At 41.8% G+C, this 22254-nt stretch overlaps 1 protein-coding gene across 2 annotated transcripts; it reads left to right on the top strand.

The window, feature by feature from the left end:
• Positions 1-12337: 12337 nt before the first annotated feature.
• G6PC2 (glucose-6-phosphatase catalytic subunit 2) lies at positions 12338-19555 on the top strand. 2 transcript variants are annotated; one of them, XM_070423432.1, is made up of 5 exons: positions 12338-12567; positions 13151-13260; positions 15094-15205; positions 17384-17499; positions 18518-19555. In XM_070423432.1, exons 1-5 carry the CDS (start codon positions 12350-12352, stop codon positions 19027-19029), a joined length of 1068 nt encoding a protein of 355 aa, XP_070279533.1. In that variant the 5' UTR covers positions 12338-12349; the 3' UTR covers positions 19030-19555. The 2 variants fall into 2 exon arrangements, with proteins under 2 accessions (XP_070279533.1, XP_070279534.1); XM_070423433.1 differs by lacking the exon at positions 17384-17499 and having other exon boundaries at positions 18518-18542.
• Positions 19556-22254: the final 2699 nt, after the last annotated feature.

Here is a 22254-nt window from a genome sequence, read left to right as displayed (position 1 = left end):
CCTCCCTCTGCCGTGCCAACTTCCCAATTTCAAACCTACCGCGCCCTCTGCCTCCCGACTTCCGGCGCCTGCTCGCCTTCTGATTGGCTGGTAGCATAGATTTTTCAATGAAGGGATTGGTCGATGTAGCCACGCCCCTCCGATTCTCGCGGAAAAGATGGGGGAAAGGGCCTTCTGGGATTTGTAGTTCTTTTTTGAGCGCTTGCCTCATTCTCAGCTTGGCTTAGGAAAGCATTAATAGTTCCTGGGGGACTGTCCCTAGGACGGGCCATTCATCATTTTCAATTAAAGGTTTCTGCAACAAATATGAATATCGAACTTTAATTGTATTCTGTTACCAAGTGTATACCCTCTTCTTTGGCACTACCCATAGCTTAAATAAAGTTTATTAAAAATAATTAAACGAATAAAAATACTATTGTAATTGGCCTCATCTTTAAATATCTCTTCACTGGGAAGTGGCTGGAATATTACTGTTAATTGGCTTCTAATATTAACACTTCCAGAATCTTCTGATTCTCTGTATTTGACTATGTGAATTAAATCTGAAACTTTAAATGGCAGTACCTAGTACAGGTAGTTTCTGCCACAGTAGACAACGACACAAATCTTTTTCTTGGTACCCACCCTTTTTTATTGTACCCTCTATTATTTCCTCATCTGTAAAGTGAAGGTAGTAATAATAACAACAATAATAATAATATCTTCTGCACATGCCCAATATGAAGCTAAAAGAGATAATAAATGCAAATGCCTTAAAATAGGTCCCTATAACATAAGTACTCAAATGGTTTCTTGTTTCTATGATTTATCCCCTATCTACTTCCTATGCAATAGGTTGTCATATTAAAACATATATAAATAAGACTTTAAATAGAACAAAGTCTAAGTTAGGAAAGAAATAGAAAATTTGTTGCAACCATACAGGGTTTGGGGACTGGCTATAGTATTAAAATATTTTTTTAAAAGTCATTAAAAAAAAAGGAAGTCATTGCCCAGCCGCTGTGGCTCAGTGGTTGAGTATTGACCTATGAATCAGGAGGTTGAAGTTCGATTCCCAGTCAAGACACCTGCCTGGCTTATGAGCTAGATCCCCAGTATGAGGGCGTGGGGTGGTGGTGCAGGAGGCAGCCAATCAATGATGCTCTTTCATCTTTGATGTTTCTATCTCTCTTTCCGTCTCTCTTCCTCTCTGAAATTATACACACACACACACACACACACACACACACACACACTGAGTGGCCAGATTATTATGACCACCTGATGTTTGTAGGCAAATTAGCTGCACAGTGCATCGTATGGGATATGGAAGCCAAAGGCCTGTTCGAATATCTTTGCTGTCTGCAGTTACCAAGATAAAACATCCCCAATTCGCACAGGAACACAAGGATTGAACAGTTGAGCATTGGAAAAAAGTCACGTGGTCCGATGAATCACGTTTCCAGTTGCATCATGCAGATGGTAGAGTGAGAATTTGGCGGAAACAGCATGAAAGCATGCACCCCACATGCATGAGTACAACCCTTCAAGCTGGTCGGGGCAGTGTTATGGTTTGGGGCGTGTTTTCCTGGCATGATTTGGGCCCTTTAATTTGTGTGGAACAACGTCTGAATAGCACAACATACCTAAGTATCGTTGCTGATCAACTTCATCCTATCATGTTGATGGCGTATCCTAATGGAGATAATGCTCCATGCATTATCTTCCAACAAGACAATGCGCCATGCCCCGGTGCTCGTATTGTGCAGGAGTGGTTTCAAGAACATGAGGAAGACTTTACCTTGCTTAGGTGGCCCCCACAATCACCAGATCTCAATCCAATTGAGCATTTGTGGGACGAAATTAAAAGCCATCAGGCAGCTGGTTCCACAACCATCAAATCTCACAGAATTGGACAGTGCTATTCATCAGGCATGGTGTCAGATTCCTCGCATCACCTTTCAACATCTTGTGGAGTCAATGCCAAGGAGAATCGCCACAGTATTGAAGGCAAAAGGTGGCCCAAGGAAGTACTGATGGGGTGGTCATAATAATCTGGCCACTCAGTGTGTGTGTGTGTGTGTGTGTGTGTGTGTGTGTGTGTAATTAAGTCATCAAGAAAAGCAAATTATACTGGGGGGATTAGACCACTGAAGATAATTCTAAAGAAACTGAGGAAATGAAGGGATCCTGAATGTAGGAACTGTGAACAGTGGATGCCTTATGCCTCACTTAACTTGTTCAGATCAGGATTTCACTGAGAATCTTGTGAAAGCTCTGCCTTTCTTCCAAGAAATCTGCACATGTACTAACATTCTGCATATGGAAGTTAGGAAGTTTGATGACTTCTAAATTAGTCAGATTCAGGTTATGGACTCCTGGCCTAATGATTGGAAGAGATTTGGCTAATACGAGACCCCAAAGCACATACTTTGAAAAATTTTTACTTAAAAGTGCTTTTACTGGCACAGCAGAGTTCTAGTCATTGAACAGAATATGGAGGAATCAAATACAGACTTCTACAACAGCAGGAAGAAAAGGTATTGACCCTGAAGGAAATGGTGGCTGGCTATGCAATTTTCTGAAGACTCTCATTATGTGGAGGGCATCTGGCTTGATTCTGAGACACAGTCATGAACAATTCAGGTTGGCTTTGCTCTCTTGGAGTTGTCTTTGCTATCAGGCTATAGGAGAAGGCTGAAGTTTTTGAGCAATTCAAATATTTAGATTAAGTATTTCGTGTGAGAAAGAGGGAGGCTAGGATGGAGAGACGGAGCCAGGAGAGAAGGAGCCAGGAGAGAGAAAAAGAGGAAGAAGAAGAGAGAAAAGGGAGAGTGGGAGGAAGAAACAGAGATGTCAGAGAGTAAAGGAGAAGCAACAGAAGAATGGTGTATAAGACTGAAATTTTATCACTGTGCCCTACTTCCATTCTGATCAGGGATCTCACCGTTGAAGATCAACTTCACTTTTACAAGCTATTTGGCAAAATAAGAATAACTAATGTTACTTATAGATAATTTTTTGTATGTTTATTATGGATCTTAGATTAAAGAAGAGAATGGAAAGGAGATTCTAAAAGGGGGAATACAAGAACATACCAAGCAGCCATGGGAAAGAGTGGATAGTACAGAGCCCAAAAAAGTAACTGATGAAAAAAATGCCTTACGGTAGAAAGCGATAAAGTAGTATAAGGAAGGGTCAACAGGGTGTACTGGAGTATGACACCTTGTATCAAGGGAGAGATGAATTAAAATGGAGCTTTTAAAATTTGATATGCATGAGAACTACGTGGGAAGCTTACTAAAAATGCACATTTCTGGACCATTTTCCCAAAGACTCTGACTCTGTGATCTGGAGTAGACCTGGGATTCTGTGCGTAGGTGGTCCATAGACCACACATTGAGAAAGACAACCTCAAAGGAGAATAGAGGTAGATCCACCTATATTTGAATCTTGACCTTTGCAGCTTAGACATGGCTTTGCTCCATCATTTGGTGAAGTGATTTGGGAGAGACTTTGAACTCTAACAACCTTGACTTTGGAATGATCCAGCTTGTTAGACAGATTCTGTTATTAGAGGAAAAAACTCTTCTGAAAGATTATGTTAGTACCAAAAGGAACCAACCTCCTGCATCTTCCTCCTGCCATGGCCTTCATAGGATAAGCATTTCCACCCCAAGCAATTCTGGTAACAGACTGCAAACTCAGGAGGAATAAGGAAATACTTAGAAAGAGATTTCCCACAGGAACAAAATCATAAAACACATACAAGTGCTGAAGAGCTGGAAGTGAATAGTTCACAAGTATGGTGGGTCAAGTAAGCATTATTTTTAGATTTATCATTTGTCTCACTTTTTAAATTTTGCACAAATTGCTTTTTAAATTTAATACATAATTACGTAAAATATTTACATGATTTCAAAATCAAATCAAGAAAACAGTTATATTTAAAGAAGCCTACTTTTTCCCATGCCCTCTACTCTATTCCCTTCTTTCCTTTATAAGTAACCTTAAAACATTAGCTTATGTGTACTCTCCTATCCTCCTTAAACATATATATTTAGAGGCCCACTGCACAAAAATTTGTGCACTCGGGTGTGGGGGTCCCTCAGCCAGGCCTGACCCTCTCACAGTCTGGGACCCCTTGGGGGTTGTCAACCTGCCAGCTTAGGCCCACTCCCTGAGGGATCAGGCCTAAGCTGGCAGTCAGACATCCATCTGGTAGCCTGGGAGCCCTCGGGGGATGTCTGACCATGGGAGTGGGCCTAAGCCATTAGTCAGACATCCTTAGTGCTGCCGCAAAGGTGGGAGAGGCTCCCGCCACCACTGCTGCGCTGGCTAACCATGAGCCAGCTTCTGGCTGAGCAGTGCTCCCCCTGTGGAAGCGCACTGACCACCAGAAGGCAGCTCCTGCATTGAGCGTCTGCCCCCTGGTGGTCAGTGCACATCATAGTGACCGGTTGTTCCCAGTCATTCTGCCGTTAGGGTCAATTTGCATATTATCCTTTTATTATATAGGATATATATATTTCTTATATAAATATTGTATATAATTGTCTTCACCTTAAAAAAATCTTTTTTCTCTATTTTGCTTGCCATTTTAATTATGATAGAGAACAGGCAGACAGCTCTGAGGGGTGAAGGGATTGAGCAAAAAAGAAAAAAAAGAGAAAGAACTCATGGTCATGAACAACAGTGTGGTGATTGTGGGGGGGGGGGGAAGGGGTAGGTGGAGGTGAAAGAGGGTATAGGGGAATATGTAATGATGGGAAAAATAAATAAAATAAAGAAAAAATGATTAAGTTGGGAAATTAAAAAAAATAATAATCTTTTTGACCACTTTGTAACATTATCTCTGTGGGAAAACACATCTGAGTTTAGATTAACTAAATAACAAGCATGTTTTTTAAAAACAAAGACTCTGTATAACACAGCACTTACATCAACTTTTGATCACTAGTTCATTTATTGAATACCTACGTGGGCCCAGGTTTTATGGAATATAAAGCTCCTTTATTGTTAGGGCCTCTCTTTAATAAAAGGAATATCAAATTATTAGTATGCTCTACAACTCCCAGCACATCCAGCAATAGCCTGCCATGCCAGGGGCCTGTTCAAATTTCACTAGCTGCATAGAAAACCAGCCCCTGCATGGGCCTGTGCCAAGGATTGTGCTGGAGCTGGGACACAAAGCAAACATCATTCCTAATTTTATGGAGCTTGTACTGTGGTGCAGGAAAGAGAGCTTAAATACATAGACTAAAAAGAAAAAGTGCAATTACAAATTATAATTAAATTCTTGTTACGAGTTGAATTTCATCCTCAAAAATCACATCTTGAAGTCCTAACCCTCAGGATCTCAGAATATGACAGGAGACAGGGCCTTCAAAGAGGTAACTAAGTTAAAGTGAAGTCATTAGGGTGGACCTTCACCTAATAAGACGGATGTCATTTTAACAGACTAGGACACATCCATCCGAAAGGAGGACCACGTGAAGACACAGGGAAAAGACCATCATTTATGAGCCAAGCAGAGAGGCCTCAGAAGAAACCAACTCTGCTGACACCTTGCTCTGAGACATGTAGCCTCCAGAATTGTGAGAAAATATATTTCTATTGTTTAAACCATCCAGTAAGGTACTGTGTATGTCAACCCTACCAGACTAACACAACCCCCTAAAATAAGTGTTTCAGAGAAAACACTGTTAAAGGAATGGCGAGGAGGCTGATCAGAGAAGGCATCTCTGAAGAAGTGCACATACGCTAAGATGTGAAAAGACTAGAAATGATGAGCTATGGGGAAATAAATAGATGGCAGATCCTGTTAAAAGGCAAAAGAAATCAAGGTGCTTTTGCTTTGGTCAATTATATTTAGCCTACAGAACCTAATAGTTCTTGGGAGACAATCTTTCTAAATTAACTATCTAAGATGAAAAGCTCATGTGCAGCCAACTTCATCACAGTCCACAGACTCTGAAGTATTGAATGAGCATGAAGTTGAATTTTTAATTGTAAGACAAAATGTATTTGATATCCTTCACACCCTGATGTGAGGACAAGACATTTCTGAAGAAAATGAATTTTATGAAATATGTAGCTCAAATACTTCATAGAAAAAGAATAAAGGGAAGTAATGTTCTTTCTTATGGCTCATCAAAGACATTATAGAACCTGAATATGCAAATCAAAAGGCAGTAGTATAGACTCTGATTAGTCAAGGTTAAAACCTCAGATAGAGTAGTGATATGCCTGAATAAATTGATTCTTCTTTGGTAAGTAACTATATGCCCTCATTTTAATTCAATGGAATTGAGAATTATAATAAGAACTAGAGGCCCGGTGCACAAAAATTTGTGCACTTGGGAGGGGAGGGGGTGTCCCACAGCCCGGCCTGTGCCCTCTCGCAATCTGGGACCCCTCGGGAGATAATGACCTGTCGGCTTAGGCCTGCTCCCCAGTGGCAGAGGGCAGGCCCAATCCCTAGGTGCACCCCCTGGTGGGGCTCAGAGCAGGGCCAATTGGGGAGTTGGGGCACCGCCCCGTCATGCACAGAGCAGGGCGGATTGGGAGGTTGCGATGCCACCCTCAGTCACGCTCAGGGTAGGGCCGATTGAGGGGTTGGGGAACCGCCCCCTGTCACACTCAGGGCAGGGCCAATGGGGAGGTTATGGCTCTACCCTGTCACACACAGAGCAAGGCCCATGGAGGGGGGTTGGGGGGCCAGCCTCTATCACCCACAGAGCAGGGCCGATCAGAGGGTTGGGGTGCCGCCACTGTCACACTCAGGGCAGGGCCGATGGAGAGGTTATGGCTCTACCCTGTCACACACAGTGCAAGGCCCGTGGGGGGTGGGGGTTTGGTATGCCGCACCCTGTCACACACAGAGCAGGGCCGATCAGGGGGTTGGGGCGCCGCACCCTGTCAAACACAGAGCCGCAGGGCGATCAGGGGATTGGGGAGCTTCCCCCTATCAGGCACAGAGCAGGGCTGATCAGGGGGTTGGGGCGCCTTCCCCTGTCACAAACAGAGCAGGGCGGATAGGGAGGTTGTGGCCCTGCCCCCTGTCACTCACAGAGCTGCAGGGTGATCAGAGGGTTTGGGCGCTGCCCCCTGTCATGCTGATCCCGGTGCCGGGAGCCTCGCTGCTCTGCTGATCCCGGTGCTGGGAGGCATAGTACCCTTTTACTATATAGAATAGAGGCCTGGTGCATGGGTGGAGGCTGGCTGGTTTGCCCTGAAGGGTGTCCTGGATCAGGGTGGGGGTCCCCACTGGGGTGCCTGGCCAGTCTGGGTGAGGGGCTGAGGGCCGTTTTCCGGCTGGCGAGTGACTAAAGCTCCCAACTGCTCCTTTTTTTTCTTTTTCTTTTTTTATTCTGGGCCAGCTTTAGCTCTGAGGCCTCGGCTGCTGAAAGCCGGTTTCTGGCCTTTGTTTTTCCTTCTGTATTTGATACAATGTTGCGGTCCGGCTGAATGAACCTGGCTGACTGAAAACCGGTTTCTGGGGTTTTGTTTAGCTTCTTATTTGCAACATAGTACATAGTTGCTTAGAGATGCAGCTGAGAGGCCAGCAACTCAGGCGGGGAATGTTAGAGTCAGCCGTCACTGGAGCAAGCAAGCCTCCCTGTTCGCTTCAGTGCATGGCTGCCGGTCGCCATCTTGGCTGACAGTTAATTTGCATAAGGATATGCTGATTAGCCAATGAGAAGGGTAGCAGCCGTATGCTAATTACCATGTTTCTCTTTTATTAGTGTAGACTAGAGGCCCGGTGCACAAAAATTTGTGTACTCGGGGGGTCCCTCAGCCCGGCCTGTGCCCTCTTGCAGTCTGGGACCCCTCGGGGGATGACCACCCCAGGGAGTGGGCCTAAGCTGGCAGTCAGACATCCCTCTGGCAGCCCAGCAGCCCTCAGAGGATGTCCACTTGCCAGTGGGGAGCAGGCCTAAGCTGCAGTCGGACATCCTTAGTGCTGCTGAGGAGGTGGGAGAGGCTCCCACCACCACCGCTGTACTGGCAGCCGTCAGCCTGGCTTCTGGCTCAGCGGTGCTCCCCCTGTGGAAGCGCACTGACCACCAGGGGGCAGCTCCTGCATTGAGTGTCTGCCCCCTTGTGGTCAGTGTGTGTCATAGTGACCAGTCATTCCCAGTCGTTCTGCTGTTAGGGTCAATTTGCATATTACCCTTTTATTATATAGGATAGAGGCCTGGTGAATGGGTGGGGGCCGACTGGTTTGCCCTGAAGGGTGTCTCGGATCAGGGTGGGGGTCCCCACTGGGGTGCCTGGCCAGCCTGGGTGAGGGGCTGATGGCTGTTTGCAGGCTGGCCATAGCCCCCAGCCACCCAAGCTCCCAGTGGAGGCTGGCTGGATGCAGGTATCTGGGATTTATTTATCTTCTTTAATTGAAACTTTGTTGCCTTGAGCGGAGGCTGCAGCCAGCCAGGGCAGGTGGGAAGCTTGGCTTCCTCCATTGGCGGGGCAACTAAACCTCCTGCTTGCTCCAGCTCCGTGGCTGTCGGCCGCCATCTTGGTTGGGTTAATTTGCATATAGTCGCTCTGATTGGCTGGTGGGCTTGGCTTGGGGCGTAGCAGAGGTGTGGTCAATTTGCATGTTTCTCTTTTATTAGATTAGATTATAGAATCATGGGATAGACGAGGGATCCCCTTGTTTCTTAATGGGATGTCACACAAACTACTTCTGACATATGGTTACTCAATTTGTCTTGTGAGAGATTGACTATACAAATGGACAAGTCAGACCAAGTATGACACTAGAACTCTGATTCACAACCTCTGAAGCAATCTATCCAGAATGGTCAGGACTTGGTCAAGACTACCAGTTTCACTATATTTTTGTCCCTGCTTCCAACTAAGGACCAACCAGAGAGAGCCAAATGTGCATCCTAGCCAATCACATAAGATGCTCTGTTTCTAATTAATCAGCTCCTACTTGCCCGTGCCCATAACCTATAACCAAAGCAGACCTGAGGCCTTCCTTGTGTTTACTATGGAGCTTTCCTATTCCTCTGCCTGCTTCTGAGTCTGTCAAATGCAAATGACAGTGGCCAAATCTTACTATAGCAAGCTCAAAATAAATAGCCTCTGTTTGTTCTCATTTGGGGGGCCTTCCCTTATTTCCATAGTTGACTGTTTCCAGAGAAGAAAATGTCTGTTAGGTCCCAGGGTCATCAGAAGAGGATGGGAATTAGAGCCGCCCTCAAGCTTTGAGGTGCCCAGCTTAGTGCCACTTGGTATTTCCCCCCGGGGAAGATGTCAGAGACTGGGAAGGTAACAGTAACCACTGAACTCCCATTACAATTGTATCCCTGCTATCCAACTGATGGGAGAAGCCATCCAACAGAAGTTCAAAGTGGTGACTATAGCTACAGAGTCCTAGTGATCTGGCAGCTGGCCAGATGTGCCTATGTATAAGTAAATGCCCCTCAAAGAGAACTATGGGTCCCAGTCAGAAATGAGATGCTGGATGTAGAGAGCTAAATACATCTGTGAAGGTGCCTGTGAAAGCCATGAAGTCCCACCCGGTGGCAGAGGGGGGAGGCAGTAACCATACTGACCATTCAGGTTGTTGTATCACAAGACTACACAGAAAAGCCTTATAGTTGAAATGATGATACAGTTGAATTGGAGGTCTAGATAGTTGAAAGCATTTGAAACGAGCTGGTTATAGCAACATTTTGCAGCTGGTTTAAATCTCACCAATGTTGGCCTTGGGTAACCTGGACACAGCCTAGACTAGGAAGAAGCATTGCTCTGCAAATAAAATTTAGTCTCCAAACAGGGGTGCTGCACTAAAGAAATGACCTGGGGAGGATTACTTGTCCATTTCCTTATCACTAAGAAGAAGATTACTGAACCACTATGGAGTTAAAATAAAATAATATGAGAGAGTATTTTTAAAGGATATTAAGGTAGAGCATTTTAAATAATTGGAAAAGCATGGATGCAAGACATTCTAATGCACAACTAAGTTTTCAGCACAATTAATTTTACCCCAGCACATACGTCATTCAAATCAGATTAGCACACTAGTGGGAGAACCGAGAGTGGGTGTAATTCACGGGCTGCCTGGGGAGGAGCAAAATGTGGGGAAAGCCAGTGCTGGCTGACTACTTCCGGGTTATCCTCCTGCTGAAATGATAAGAATGATAAAGGAGACTGGTGAGGCTCTCATCATGGATGGAGATTAATCTTCATTTCCTGGCAGCCATATAAAGCCACTTTCTGAAAAATGACATGGTGCTGTTTGCAACCTCACTTTGTGACTGTCAAACCAGACTTTTCATCCACAGAAACCAGGCTGTATCTTAAGCTTTTTCCAGGTCAGCATTGCAGAAAACTCAGGGGAGAAGGTGGCCATCACCATGCCGTGTTTTAAGAGGAGTGCATTCCAGTGGTCACCACTGCTTCTCCTCTTCTGGCCCCACATTACCAAATTTCTATACAAACTATCGCCAGCTGTATAATTTCTCATTAGATTTAGGTTCTTCTTTTATTCTAGAGGTAGATTCCCTGACAAGATAAATCATTTAATGCAAAAAAATAAAATTTAATAGGAAGATCCTGTTATATCCAATAATTTACATATTAAATGTCACAGAAGCTTCTTTCAGGTTGACCTTTGGCAGGGGGAGGGGCTTAAGCTGAAAGGAAAACAAGTAGAGTATGAATTTCTTCATCATGTTGATTCTTAACCCTGACTGTACATTGGAATCACTTGGAATGCATTTTTAAAATACCAGTGACTGAGTCCCATCACTAGAAATGTCGTTTGTCTAGGGTAAGACAAAGGTATGGCATTTTAAAAAAATCACTCTGAAGAGTTTAATGGTATGATCTCACTCATATGTGGAATCCAATGAACAAAATAAAATAATGAACAAAATAGATCCAGAGACATAGAAGCATGGAATAGACTGATGAATCTCAGAGGGAAGGAGAGTGGGTGGGTGGGTGAGGAGAGATTGACCAAAGAACCTATATGCATATATGCATAACCCATGCACACAGACCACAGTGTGGTGAAGGCCGGTGGCAGAGGACAGGTGAGGGATAGAAGGGGTCAAAGGGGAATAGAAGGGAACATCTGTAGTACTTTCAGCAATAAAGATACACTTTAAAAAAGGAGTTTAATGGTAGTCAAAGCATTTCTTCTGGGAGAGGCAACAGAGCCCGGGAAGGTACTGAGAGACACTGGATCCCTTCTAACAATGATGCTGTAAAATGATGGGGCAGGACTCCAAGAGAAGTCCAAAGTGATCTTTATAGCATGTGAAGAGTTCCTAGTGAAAGAGGCTGTGACTAGCAAAGACAACAACCTGAATGGTCAGTATGGTTATTGCCTCCCCCCTCTGCCACCGGGTGGGACTTCATGGCTTTCACAGGCACCTTCACAGATGTATTTAGCTCTCTACATCCAGCATCTCATTTCTGACTGGGACCCATAGTTCTCTTTGAGCTGCCCTTCTGTTTATTCCCCATCTTCATGTTTGTTTTGGCGTGTCCCCTGCACTTGTACTGAACATTCTGCTTTCAACAAATCATTCTCCTGATTGGTCCAAAGCCTTTTGAGTCTATTTCTGTCTTTCTCTCACATGAGCACTCCCCAATGTTCCCAATTGTATTCTCTAGTCAATAATGACTCAACCCTAACACAGTTCTCTTAGCAAAGTGACCTCCAACTCTGCTTTCTTGCCTCATAATTAAAAAGCAACACATTTCCTTCTAGGTTTCATACATTCCATGTATTTCCTTCGCTGTTGGATATATATCATAGCATTCTCTTTGCTAATAAAGAAAAATAAAAAAATTTTCATTTAAGTCTGCAATAAGAAAATAATCTGTCATATCACATAAATGTTTCATGCCCAGATATTTACTCATTTGTTTTCTTCTAACACCCAATAAAATAGTCAAAGAGCCACATTCTATTTTAAATTAAAATGCATGGCTTTAAGGGCTATTTGACATGCAGTAATTATCTGCATAGTCTTCTAGCCAAGCATAGAAATTGCTAATGTCTCTGCCCTCGAAGGAAATGAACTGTGCAAAAAATTTCAAGCAAACACAATCCAACTGTTCACACAAAAGGGAGGTTGCATAAGAAATTCATTGTATCTCTACCCAAATTTCCCCTTGACTTGTCACAGATCAGCATGTACTTCACCTCTTTGGCTCCAATTAAACTTATAAACAGATGAGCTTTTCAGCAGACAAGGGCCGACGTGCCCTTTCCACAGATGGTCAGTCACATGTTGCAGTAATGGCTAGACACGCCACTGGGGTACTGTATAAAAATGGTGGCACTCAGAGCACTGCAGCTCCAATTGCTGTTTAGAATTGCCTCTCTTTCAGGATGGATTTCCTTCATAGGAATGGAGTACTTATTATTCAGCATTTGCAGAAGGACTACCGAGCTTACTACAATTTTCTAAATTTTATGTCCAATGTTGGAGATCCCCGGAATATCTTTTCTATTTATTTTCCACTTTGGTTTCAACTCAATCAGACAGTTGGAACTAAGATGATATGGGTAGCAGTCATTGGGGATTGGTTCAATCTCATTTTTAAATGGTAAGCCTTCTGTTTTGTTTCGTTTTTTTCCTAAAGTGTATTCTTAACGTTGTAGCTTTGGCTTAATGGTCACATTTTAGATGTGTGTAGTTTTACTTGGAAAACTCTTAAACATACCAGTTAACTTGAAACACAGACTCATAAATAGAACTTACAAAAGCCATAGAAATGTATATGTACATACAAATGTACATGTATATACTAATGTATACTGATTTATAAGTAAATGCCAAAGCCCTGTAACACATATGCTGTGATTAGCCAAGAAGTTAGTTACATGAGCAGCACCCGTCCTGAACAGACTGGTGATTCCAGGGACCACTTTGATATTCCCAATCTAAGTACCCCAAGCGCCTGCAGGACTTCCCCTGAAAGGAAAAAATGTCCCTGCTTATATTGAAAACTGTGTCATCCTCTATAATGGGAGATAGACCAGAACCCACGTTCTTTCAAAGATTCTTAATCATGAGCTTTCCTCATCAACCCTCTGATTGAATATTTTTGTAGGAGAAAATAGGATGTTTCCAATTAAGTACCTGTTGTGTATTTAAATATATTCATATTTATATTTCTTCAAATACAGGATATTATTTGGTCATCGGCCTTACTGGTGGATCCAAGAAACTCAGATTTATCCAAATCGCTCAAGTCCATGCCTTGAACAGTTTCCCACTACCTGTGAAACAGGTCCAGGTAAGCAATTATAGCAACCTCAAGTTACTAAAGATATTCCAACAGAGTCATTATGTATGATGATCATCTAATAAGTGTATGATATCATATAGGGAATTAAAGAAAATATCATGAGGGAGGATGCTAAAAGTTCATAAGCAGAAAAATTGCTAATGAGAAAGGAAGTTTTATGAACAATCAAATTTCATTGTAAGCTTGGAGAATACTCCTTAAATAATTTTATATTTGGAATTTATTTTTTGGAAGAATGGAATAATACTAAAACAAACAAAAAAGCTAGAACAAATTACCGAAGAACTATATTAAAATTCTAGAAATATTGATTTATCTACTACTGAGTAACTTTCAAAGTTACTATAGGTATACTGAAAATCCCATGAATGAGGAAAGAATAGACAAGTTTTCTGTAAGAAAGGTAAGGACTTCCCAGTATTACTATTGCCAGTTAAGATATCTCTGATCTTAGAATGCTTTCTTTAAAATTTCTCTTTTTCTTGTATATTTGGTATGTAAGTAGACTTTCTGGGCCACTTCCTTTTTTATTATAAATAAGACTCTGTATGCATGTAAAATCTTTACCAGAGAAGTTGAGTTTAGGACTATAAAAAGGTTTTTTGAAATATATAAAAGGAAATTACATGTTACTGGTTTAACTTATAAGACTGTGTTATATTATACCTCACTATAGTTTGGCATATATCAGAAAATTAATATTGACATCCATTGAAACCAACCCTGAATATAGTGAATGTGTAAGTTCTGTTATATTACTATAATTAATTCTTTATATATCTGGCTCCCTCAGTAGACTGTGTTCAATCATGATGGGGATGGTGTGTATTTTATCTTTGTGAAACCAGTGTGGGATGGATGGATGGATGGATGGATGGATGGATGGATGAATAACCTTTGACATAATTGAAATGCTACTTTGTTTTATCCTAGCACTTCCCAGCATGTGGGATATTTTCTGGGGTGAGGGGGTGGGGAGAAGAAAGAAAGATATATTGCATCCTATGGTCACTCCTTCGAGATCTACAACTCTAAGGATATAAAGGCTCTGAAAATTCCTGCATAAGAAATAGATTTGAAATAAATAGATCTACAAGAAATAGATTGGTCTTTGTTTAATTCAGTGTTTTTTAAAGAAGAGACTGGTGTTTAACCTGAATGAATCTCCACTGGTTAAGACTCAGGGAGAATATCAAAGTAAAGTGATTTTTTAAAAATATCAAGATTCATGGGAAAGACATTATAGGAGTAGAAAGTCTTCAGGCTTCTTCTGCCAAAACCGATGCTCTCTTTACAGCTTCTCTTCCATTTTATAACAAAGACTTCCATGGAGCTGCTGGCCACAGGATAGACATAGAAATAGCTGCTAGTGCACAGCAGTCAATTGCTAAATCAGACAGCAATGATACCCTTTAGATGCTTGACTTTCCAACCCAGGGAACATAAACTGATTTAAGATCCAATACAGGTACTTTATTTTTATCATCAATTAAAAACAATTAGATATGAACAATGAGTAGAGATATGGCAGATTTTGGTGCAACACCTTGAGTTCTTAATTAGCCTTGAACATTTTAATTTCTGGAATTTGATGAACTTGAAAAATCTGGGGAAAATGTTTGAAGTAGTATTTTGAGGCTCAATTTGGCTCAATTTTCTTTATTTCTACCTATATTTAAATATTACATAGAGCCTGTGCCCTGTAGATTCTTTCTGAGTTATTTGTAATTTTCATGGCTAATATGCCATTCTACCATCCATTTCTGATACTGATACTCTGTTAACTCCCTTTCAAATGGACCAACAGCTTTGCTTTTGCAGGAAGTCCATCTGGTCATGCAATGGGCTCATCTTGTGTCTGGTATGTCATGGTAACAGCTGCACTGAGCAACACTGTCAGTTGGATGGATAAGTCATCTACCACTCTGCACAGGTCAGCTTTGCTCCAGTTTCTGTAGCATGGGAATGTAACAGTTTTGAATATGGAATGTCTTCTTAAAAATCCATTTTAGTATATTTTTAGTGGTTGAAATGTGCTTATTCTATTTTATCACAACCCAAAATAGCAAATGAATAGAAAATTAATATTGTGCTTTAAGATAATGTCCTAATTAGTTCACAGCTTTGCCACATAATAGGGTTGGAAATATTTAATTGATTAATGATTTGCTAAATATGCTTTGGGTTTCTCTAATATAATAATCACTCTGGTAGCTCATAAGTAAGTCATCTAAAATTATGTAAGGAATGATTTTGCATGTACATTCTCTTGCTTTAAGATTAACTAGAAACTTTGAGAATCATCATTCCCCTTGAATGCATCAGTTAATTTAGTATAATTATACTTCTTTCTTTGACAAGCCAATGTTCTTTGACAGCAATAACAAATTCTAGCTTTAAAGACTTTGCAACCTTTGTGACTAAAAACATTATAGAGGCAAACTTAAATTTGAATGTTAGTAGATTTCATGTTAGTAGATTTGTAATGTTTAAAAAGGCCTAGAACTTTAATGTAAGATTACTCAAAATTTTTGTAGGAATTAAGCTGTTTTCTTCTCTTCTTATCTGAAATAATTTATCATTATAACAATTTGGAGCACCACTTTAATCATAAATTATTAGGCTATCAGAGATAAAATTTGTCTGTTAATTGGTTTTTAAAATATGATAACATATACCATATATAAAAGTTCTTCTAAAATAAAAAATTTCCAAGAGCCATCCACTTTTTAGAGTAGTATTGGGTAATATAAGAAAGAAATAGCTAAAGTAATTTGAGCATATTTAAAGTTTATTCTAATGAGACTGTGACCTGCATGCCTTAATGTATCCATTAGCCAAAACAACAGTAGAGAGTTGTTTAATTTAAAGAAATTAGCATTTCCTAACCATAGACTATTTCTCAAAGTAGAAATCTAAAAAAGGCTCACCTTCTTATAGCTTATTTCTTCCTCCAATTTCCAAACCTGGAAAATATTTGCTTGTGTTGTTTTTTTTAACTCCCATAACTCTTTTTCAATTTTTATAACTGCAACACTCCTTCATCCATCAAAATTTATTTAGTGCCTACTCCTTACCTTAATATTACCAAATCCTTATTTATTATTCTTTCATATGAATACCTCCTGCTTACTTCCTCTTTGGAAGACTCATTTCCCTCTATTCCTAGTCTTTCAATAACCAAAATTTGGTCTGATTATCAGTAAAAAATCATTGAGAAGCCCCAAAATTCTTAGAATTCAATATTGCTAATTCTTTTTTTATTAAAATAATGAACATTGCTTGGATTTTAATATTTTTATAAGTTTTTGTACCTTGTTTCTTTTTATTTTATATTTATTGATTTGAGAGAGAGAGAGAGAGAGAGAGAGAGAGAGAGAAACATCGATTTGTTGTTTCAGTTATGTATGCATTCATTATGATTCTTGTATGTGCCCTGACTAGGGATTGAACCACAACCTTGGAGTATTGGGATGACACTCTAACCAACTGAAATACCCAGCCAGGGCCTACCTTGTTGTTTCTAACACAAACTATATAGCCTATAGGTCAATTCCCTTGTTTCTTATTTTCTGTATCTCAAAAACCAAGGAATCAGGACTTCTTTGAGAGTCTGAAATTAAACCCACTGAAAACTTGCCCTTGATAAAATGTGGATGTGCTTTTCATCAGAGTGGCAGACGTCTTTCCAGTGAGTTTTCTTCAAGCAAAGAAAGGTTGAGAGTAAAGAGGAAGCACATATGCTAAGGAGTAGACATATATCTATAATTCATTCTTGATCATTCTGATATTAGCAATTCTCCTAACTTGAATTATCCCACTCCATTAAAATAATTATTAGGATGTCAAATTGGCTTCCTTTTATAACATTTATTAAAATCTCACAATATAGCACTATAAATGCATTGATAAATGCAAAAACCTCTGTTAAAGCGTTTCAAATCCTATGAAACACATGGAAACAACATTTTGGGAAAAACAAGACTCTAGAATCATGATGTTATATCAGATGATACTTCTGAGAAAGGTCATCTGGTGTCATACAGCCCCTAATTTTATAAGCGATCAAATTTCTTTGCTTCTTACACTTGTATCTATTCTTCCATCGTAGACTGACCTGGTCATTTTTTTGGAGTATTTTTTGGTTGATTCAAATCAGTGTCTGCATCTCCAGAGTATTCATAGCAACGCATTTTCCTCATCAAGTTATCCTCGGAGTAATTGGTGGTAAATATGATCCCTTACCTCTGGTTGTGTCATTTGAAAGCTTTAGTGTCATTTGTTTTATGTTCTCAGATTCTTTCTGGCGATCAGTTCCCCATTCTAGGTAATTCTGTTAAGCGACTGATGCTTAATGCTACCCTGGGAGCTTAAGTGATTCAACACACCTCTCAAATCCTTGTGCACAATGGCAGTCTCACTTAACAGTATAAACGTTAACCTCTTAGTGAGATGGGCTTCTCTGAAAGGTGACTAGAGTTAAGTCCAACTTCCAGACCACCACTTCAGACAGCCTGCTTGTGTCTTGGTTTGGGGACTTAATAATGGGCTTCCAACCTGCACACCATGCCGTTCTCTCTCTGAAAACACCTGAAATGATGATTACATACCTATGAACTTGATTTAGCTGCTGCTTTGTATTCTTGAAGCGGCATTCACCATGATTGAGTTTCTGCCATTTAGTCCACATGCTTTTCAAAGGCTAAGTTAATTGGCTATGGCAATTGAAATATTAATTGCAAGCACCTAGAGCAGTGTTCTGCCTATAAAGTGGGTTGTCACTCAGTGCCGTGGATTCCTGAGAGATCCCCCTGTACTACTATGGATGGCGAAAAGACCATGGGGCAAGTGTCTGTTACTGCTTTAAGAAAGGCTTTGGAAAATGGATAGAACCTAGGTGTCTAAAGCCCTTTACATTGAAAACTACAGCTAAATTCTTTTTTTGTTAACATATTTTTATTGATTTCAGAGAGGAAGGGAGAGGGAGTGAGAGATAGAAACATCAATAATGAGAGGGAATCATTGATCATCTGCCTCCTGCATGCTCCACACCCAGGATGGAGCCCGCAACCTGGGCACCTGCCCTGACCAGGAATTGAACTGTGACCTCCTGGTTCAAAGGCTGATGCTCAACCACCGAGTCACACCAGCTGGGCAGCAGCTAAATTCTTCAATGCGGGGAGGAATGATTCCCCAGGTGCTCAAGGGCACATAGTTGCCTTCAGTGTCTCTTTCTAATCCCCAGGCATGCTTGTGGCAGAGGCCTTTGAACACACTCCAGGCATCCAAACGGCCAGCCTGAGCACATACCTGAAGACCAACCTTTTCCTCTTCCTGTTTTCACTTGGCTTTTACCTGCTTCTCAGACTGCTTGACATTGACCTGCTGTGGTCTGTGCCCATAGCCAAGAAGTGGTGTGCCAACCCCGACTGGATCCACATTGACACTACGCCTTTTGCCGGACTCGTGAGAAACCTTGGGGTCCTCTTTGGCTTGGGCTTTGCAATCAACTCAGAGATGTTCCTCAGGAGCTGCCGAGGGGAAAATGGCTACAAGCTGAGCTTCCGGCTGCTCTGTGTCGTGGCCTCTTTGACCATACTACAGCTCTACCATTTCATCAAGATCCCCACTCACACAGAGCATTTATTTTATGTGCTGTCTTTCTGTAAAAGTGCGTCCATCCCACTGACTGTGGTTGCTCTGATTCCCTACTGTATTCATGTGCTAATGACACCAAGTGAAAAGAAGATTGACTAGAGTTGTGCAGAGTTAGTGCTCTGTGGTCCCAGGAGGCAGGCACTATTCACTTCTCAGTCTTCAGCATCCCAACAGGAGCCCCAGTATCAGGTCGCTTGATCATCTTCAGATGCTTCGGGCTCTTGTGGGCATTTTCGTGGCAGTCAACTCTAACCCCCTCAGTTTTCAGATAAGGTATTGAAGTCTCATTTAGTTAACATAACTCACTGTTGTCACACTGCTGTAAGAACGGGAATTAGAACCCAAGTCTTCGGGCAAATATTCCCATTACACTATGTTTTGTTTGTTCGTTTTCAAGAGGTAATAATTTGTAAGATTTCGTGTCGATTCTCTGATAATTACTATGTAAATCAGCTGTTTTTCAAAAAATAACATTAAAATGCCACATCTTGTTTGACTTAAACCATGCATACGGGGTCTTGAGGGGTCAGCAATGGTTCTGGATATGGATATGTATGCAGGTGAAAGGAAACAGGCCAGGTTACTGTGGATTTGAACTTCTGCAGAACTCCTGGTCTCTGTTTTACAAAAGTGATTTCTAATATGTCAATAAATGCTATTGAAGATTCTCTGCTTAGAACATTATTTACCTCCAAAAGGCTTATCTCTTTACTATGACATCTTTATACTTTCTCTAGAAAGGTCAATTTTTCAAGACTGGGGAAATCAAGTGCCTTCCTCATGGTCATGCTCCAACCAGGAAAACTATTAAATGCTTATAGTATCCATTAGCTGTGTCAACCTCTATATATACTGAACTATGATAAAAATCTATGGGTTTACTTTACAAAATTGTTATCGAGGGAATACTATGTTATACTAAGAATTTCTTAGTAAGGTTTTTTCTTATTGGACCTAGTAATTCTGGACTTTAAGTTGATACCTCTGTTATTTCAATCAAGTACATTTTGAGTCAGATTTTGCTACATATCTTAGTGACCTGTGATCTACCATAGTGTTTCATCTAACTCATTTCAAGGATATCAATACATGATTTATTTTAGATGATGACATATTAAGTAACCCATAAATATTTATGAAAACATGACAGTTGAATCAGTGCATTTTACAAGATATTAGTTGAGAATAACAAAACCTCTAAAACTCGAAGTAATTATTGGTCCATTTCTAGGTGTATTTATAGAGTATATGTTGTTGCTTTTACAAAACACACTTAATAGCTTTCTTTTTAAAAGGTAACTGAACTTGATTTTAGTAATTGGATGATTTCTAAGCAAAAAGCTAATATATAATCAAATATTTTTAATTTATTTTTTATTTTGTCAATTATAGCTTACAGTCAATATTATTTGTACTAGAGGCCTGGTGCACGAAATTCGTGCAGGGGCAGGGGGGTCCCCTCAGCCCGGCCTGCACCCTCTTGCAATCCTGGACCGCTGGCTCCTAACTGCTCACCTGCCTGACTGCCTGATTGCCCCTAATCGCCTCTGCCTTCCCTCCTGATTGCCCCTAACCACTCATCTGACTGCCTGATAGCCCCTAATGACTCACTTGCCTGCCTCATCACCCCTAACCACCTCTGCCTGCCTGCCTCATTGCCCCTAGCCACTTGCCTGCCTGCCTCATTGCCCCTAACCACTCACCTGCCTGCCTAATCACCCCTAACTGCTTGCCTGTCTGCCTGATCACCCCTAACCACTTTGCCTGCCTGCCTAATCACCCCTAACTGCTTGCCTGCCTGCCTGATTGCCCCTAACCATCTCTGCCTTGGCCCTCTCTGTGGCAGTTTCATCCAGAAGGACGTCTGGAATGACATCCGGAAGGTCGTTCGACTGTCTGGTCTAATTAGCATATTATGCTTTTATTATTATAGACTAGAGGCCTGGTGCACAAAAATTTGTGCACTCGGGGAGGTCCCTCAACCCAGCCTGCATCCTCTCACCATCTGGGACCCCTCGGGTAGGGTCCCTAGGCCTGGCCTGAGATCAGGGTCTATCCGGGCTTTTCTTCCCCCGGCTGCAGGCAGCTGGCCCCACCCCTGCTGCTGCCACTGCTTGCCTTCTGTGCAGCAATGTCTGCCCCTCCCCTGCCACCAGTGACCTCCCTCTGCAGGCGACTGATGTGGGGTGTGATGGCTTGGATGGCCTGGGCCTCCCTCTGCAGGGCGATTGCTGGCCGGCCACCGCCGGTGGCCTGGGCCTCCCTCTTTCTTTGCTGGGGGGCGGGGCCAGCCCTGCGAGGGGCCATCTGCCTACCTGATCACCCCTAACCACTTGCTGCCTACCTTATCACTCCTAAATGCTTGTTGGAGGGCAGGGTCAGCCCTGCGAGGGGCCATCTGCCTACTTGATCACCCCTAACCACTGTCCTGCCTACCTGATCGCCCCTAACCACTCTGCCTGCCTGCCTGATCACCCCTAACCACTCTGCCTGCCTGCCTGATCACCCCTAACTGCTTGCTTGGGGGCGGGGGTGGGGGCGGGGGTGGGGCCAGTCCAGCAAGGGGCCATGGCGGTTCTGGTCTCTGGTTGTTCTGGTTGTTACATTTATGGTGGCTGGCCTTTTATTATATAGGATTATTAGTTTTGGGTATACAGCATAGTAGTCAGGCTTTACAAAGTATTCACCCAATATTTCTAGTACCCACCTGCATCATACATAATTATTGCAATATTATTAACTATATTTCCTATGATTTACTGAAGAAACATTATCTTAAGAATGAAATTTTTCTCATGTTGAGAAGACATTTGGGGTAAAAGAGGGAAGAATGATTCTTAACGTGTGATCTTTGTTCATTGATTCAAGCCTCCCAGTTGGAGTGACCATACAAAGTTACTTCAATCCTTTCACACTTTATGATGCATTTGCCTTCTCGCATTCTTCTGCATTTGTCAGAGATCTCATTCCTGTGTAAGAGCTCTTTCTGACAGTTTCCATTGAGATTAGTAATGTTAATATTGAAGAATCTTCCATCCCAATATGGTTTCAGCCTGCTCTTACCAAGGTCTGAGGAAGCTGGGCATGAATGGTCAAAGGATTCTGCTATAACATGTGACTCCATGGCACATGTTATAAATCCCTTCTCAGTTGTCTTCAGCCACCCACAGTGAGCACTGTGGGCTGGATGATCGATGATCCTCAGAATGGGAATATGCCGAGGTTTTGGCTCATTTTCTAGAATTAATCCCCAAGTACTCTACCTTACTTTCCATAAAGCCTGGTGTCTCCATGTAGTGAGGTTTCCCTCTTTACTCTAGTTGA

Source organism: Myotis yumanensis, unplaced genomic scaffold (genome assembly GCF_028538775.1).
Source record: "Myotis yumanensis isolate MYYU_CA2020_CCGP unplaced genomic scaffold, mMyoYum1.0.hap1 SCAF_8, whole genome shotgun sequence".
NCBI lineage: Eukaryota > Metazoa > Chordata > Mammalia > Chiroptera > Vespertilionidae > Myotis > Myotis yumanensis.
The sequence above is the reverse complement of the archived record's forward strand: the minus strand, read 5'-3'. Positions and strand labels throughout refer to the sequence as shown.

What these genes read in the sequence shown, in the direction of transcription:
- G6PC2 (XM_070423432.1), top strand. Translation starts at nt 12,350, where the DNA reads ATGGATTTCCTTCATAGGAATGGAGTACTTATTATTCAGCATTTGCAG. An exon ending in TTCAATCTCATTTTTAAATG is followed by an intron (nt 12,568 to 13,150) that starts GTAAGCCTTCTG and finishes CTTCAAATACAG; the next exon opens with GATATTATTTGGTCATCGGC. An exon ending in TATCCTCGGAGTAATTGGTG is followed by an intron (nt 17,500 to 18,517) that starts GTAAATATGATC and finishes TCTAATCCCCAG; the next exon opens with GCATGCTTGTGGCAGAGGCC.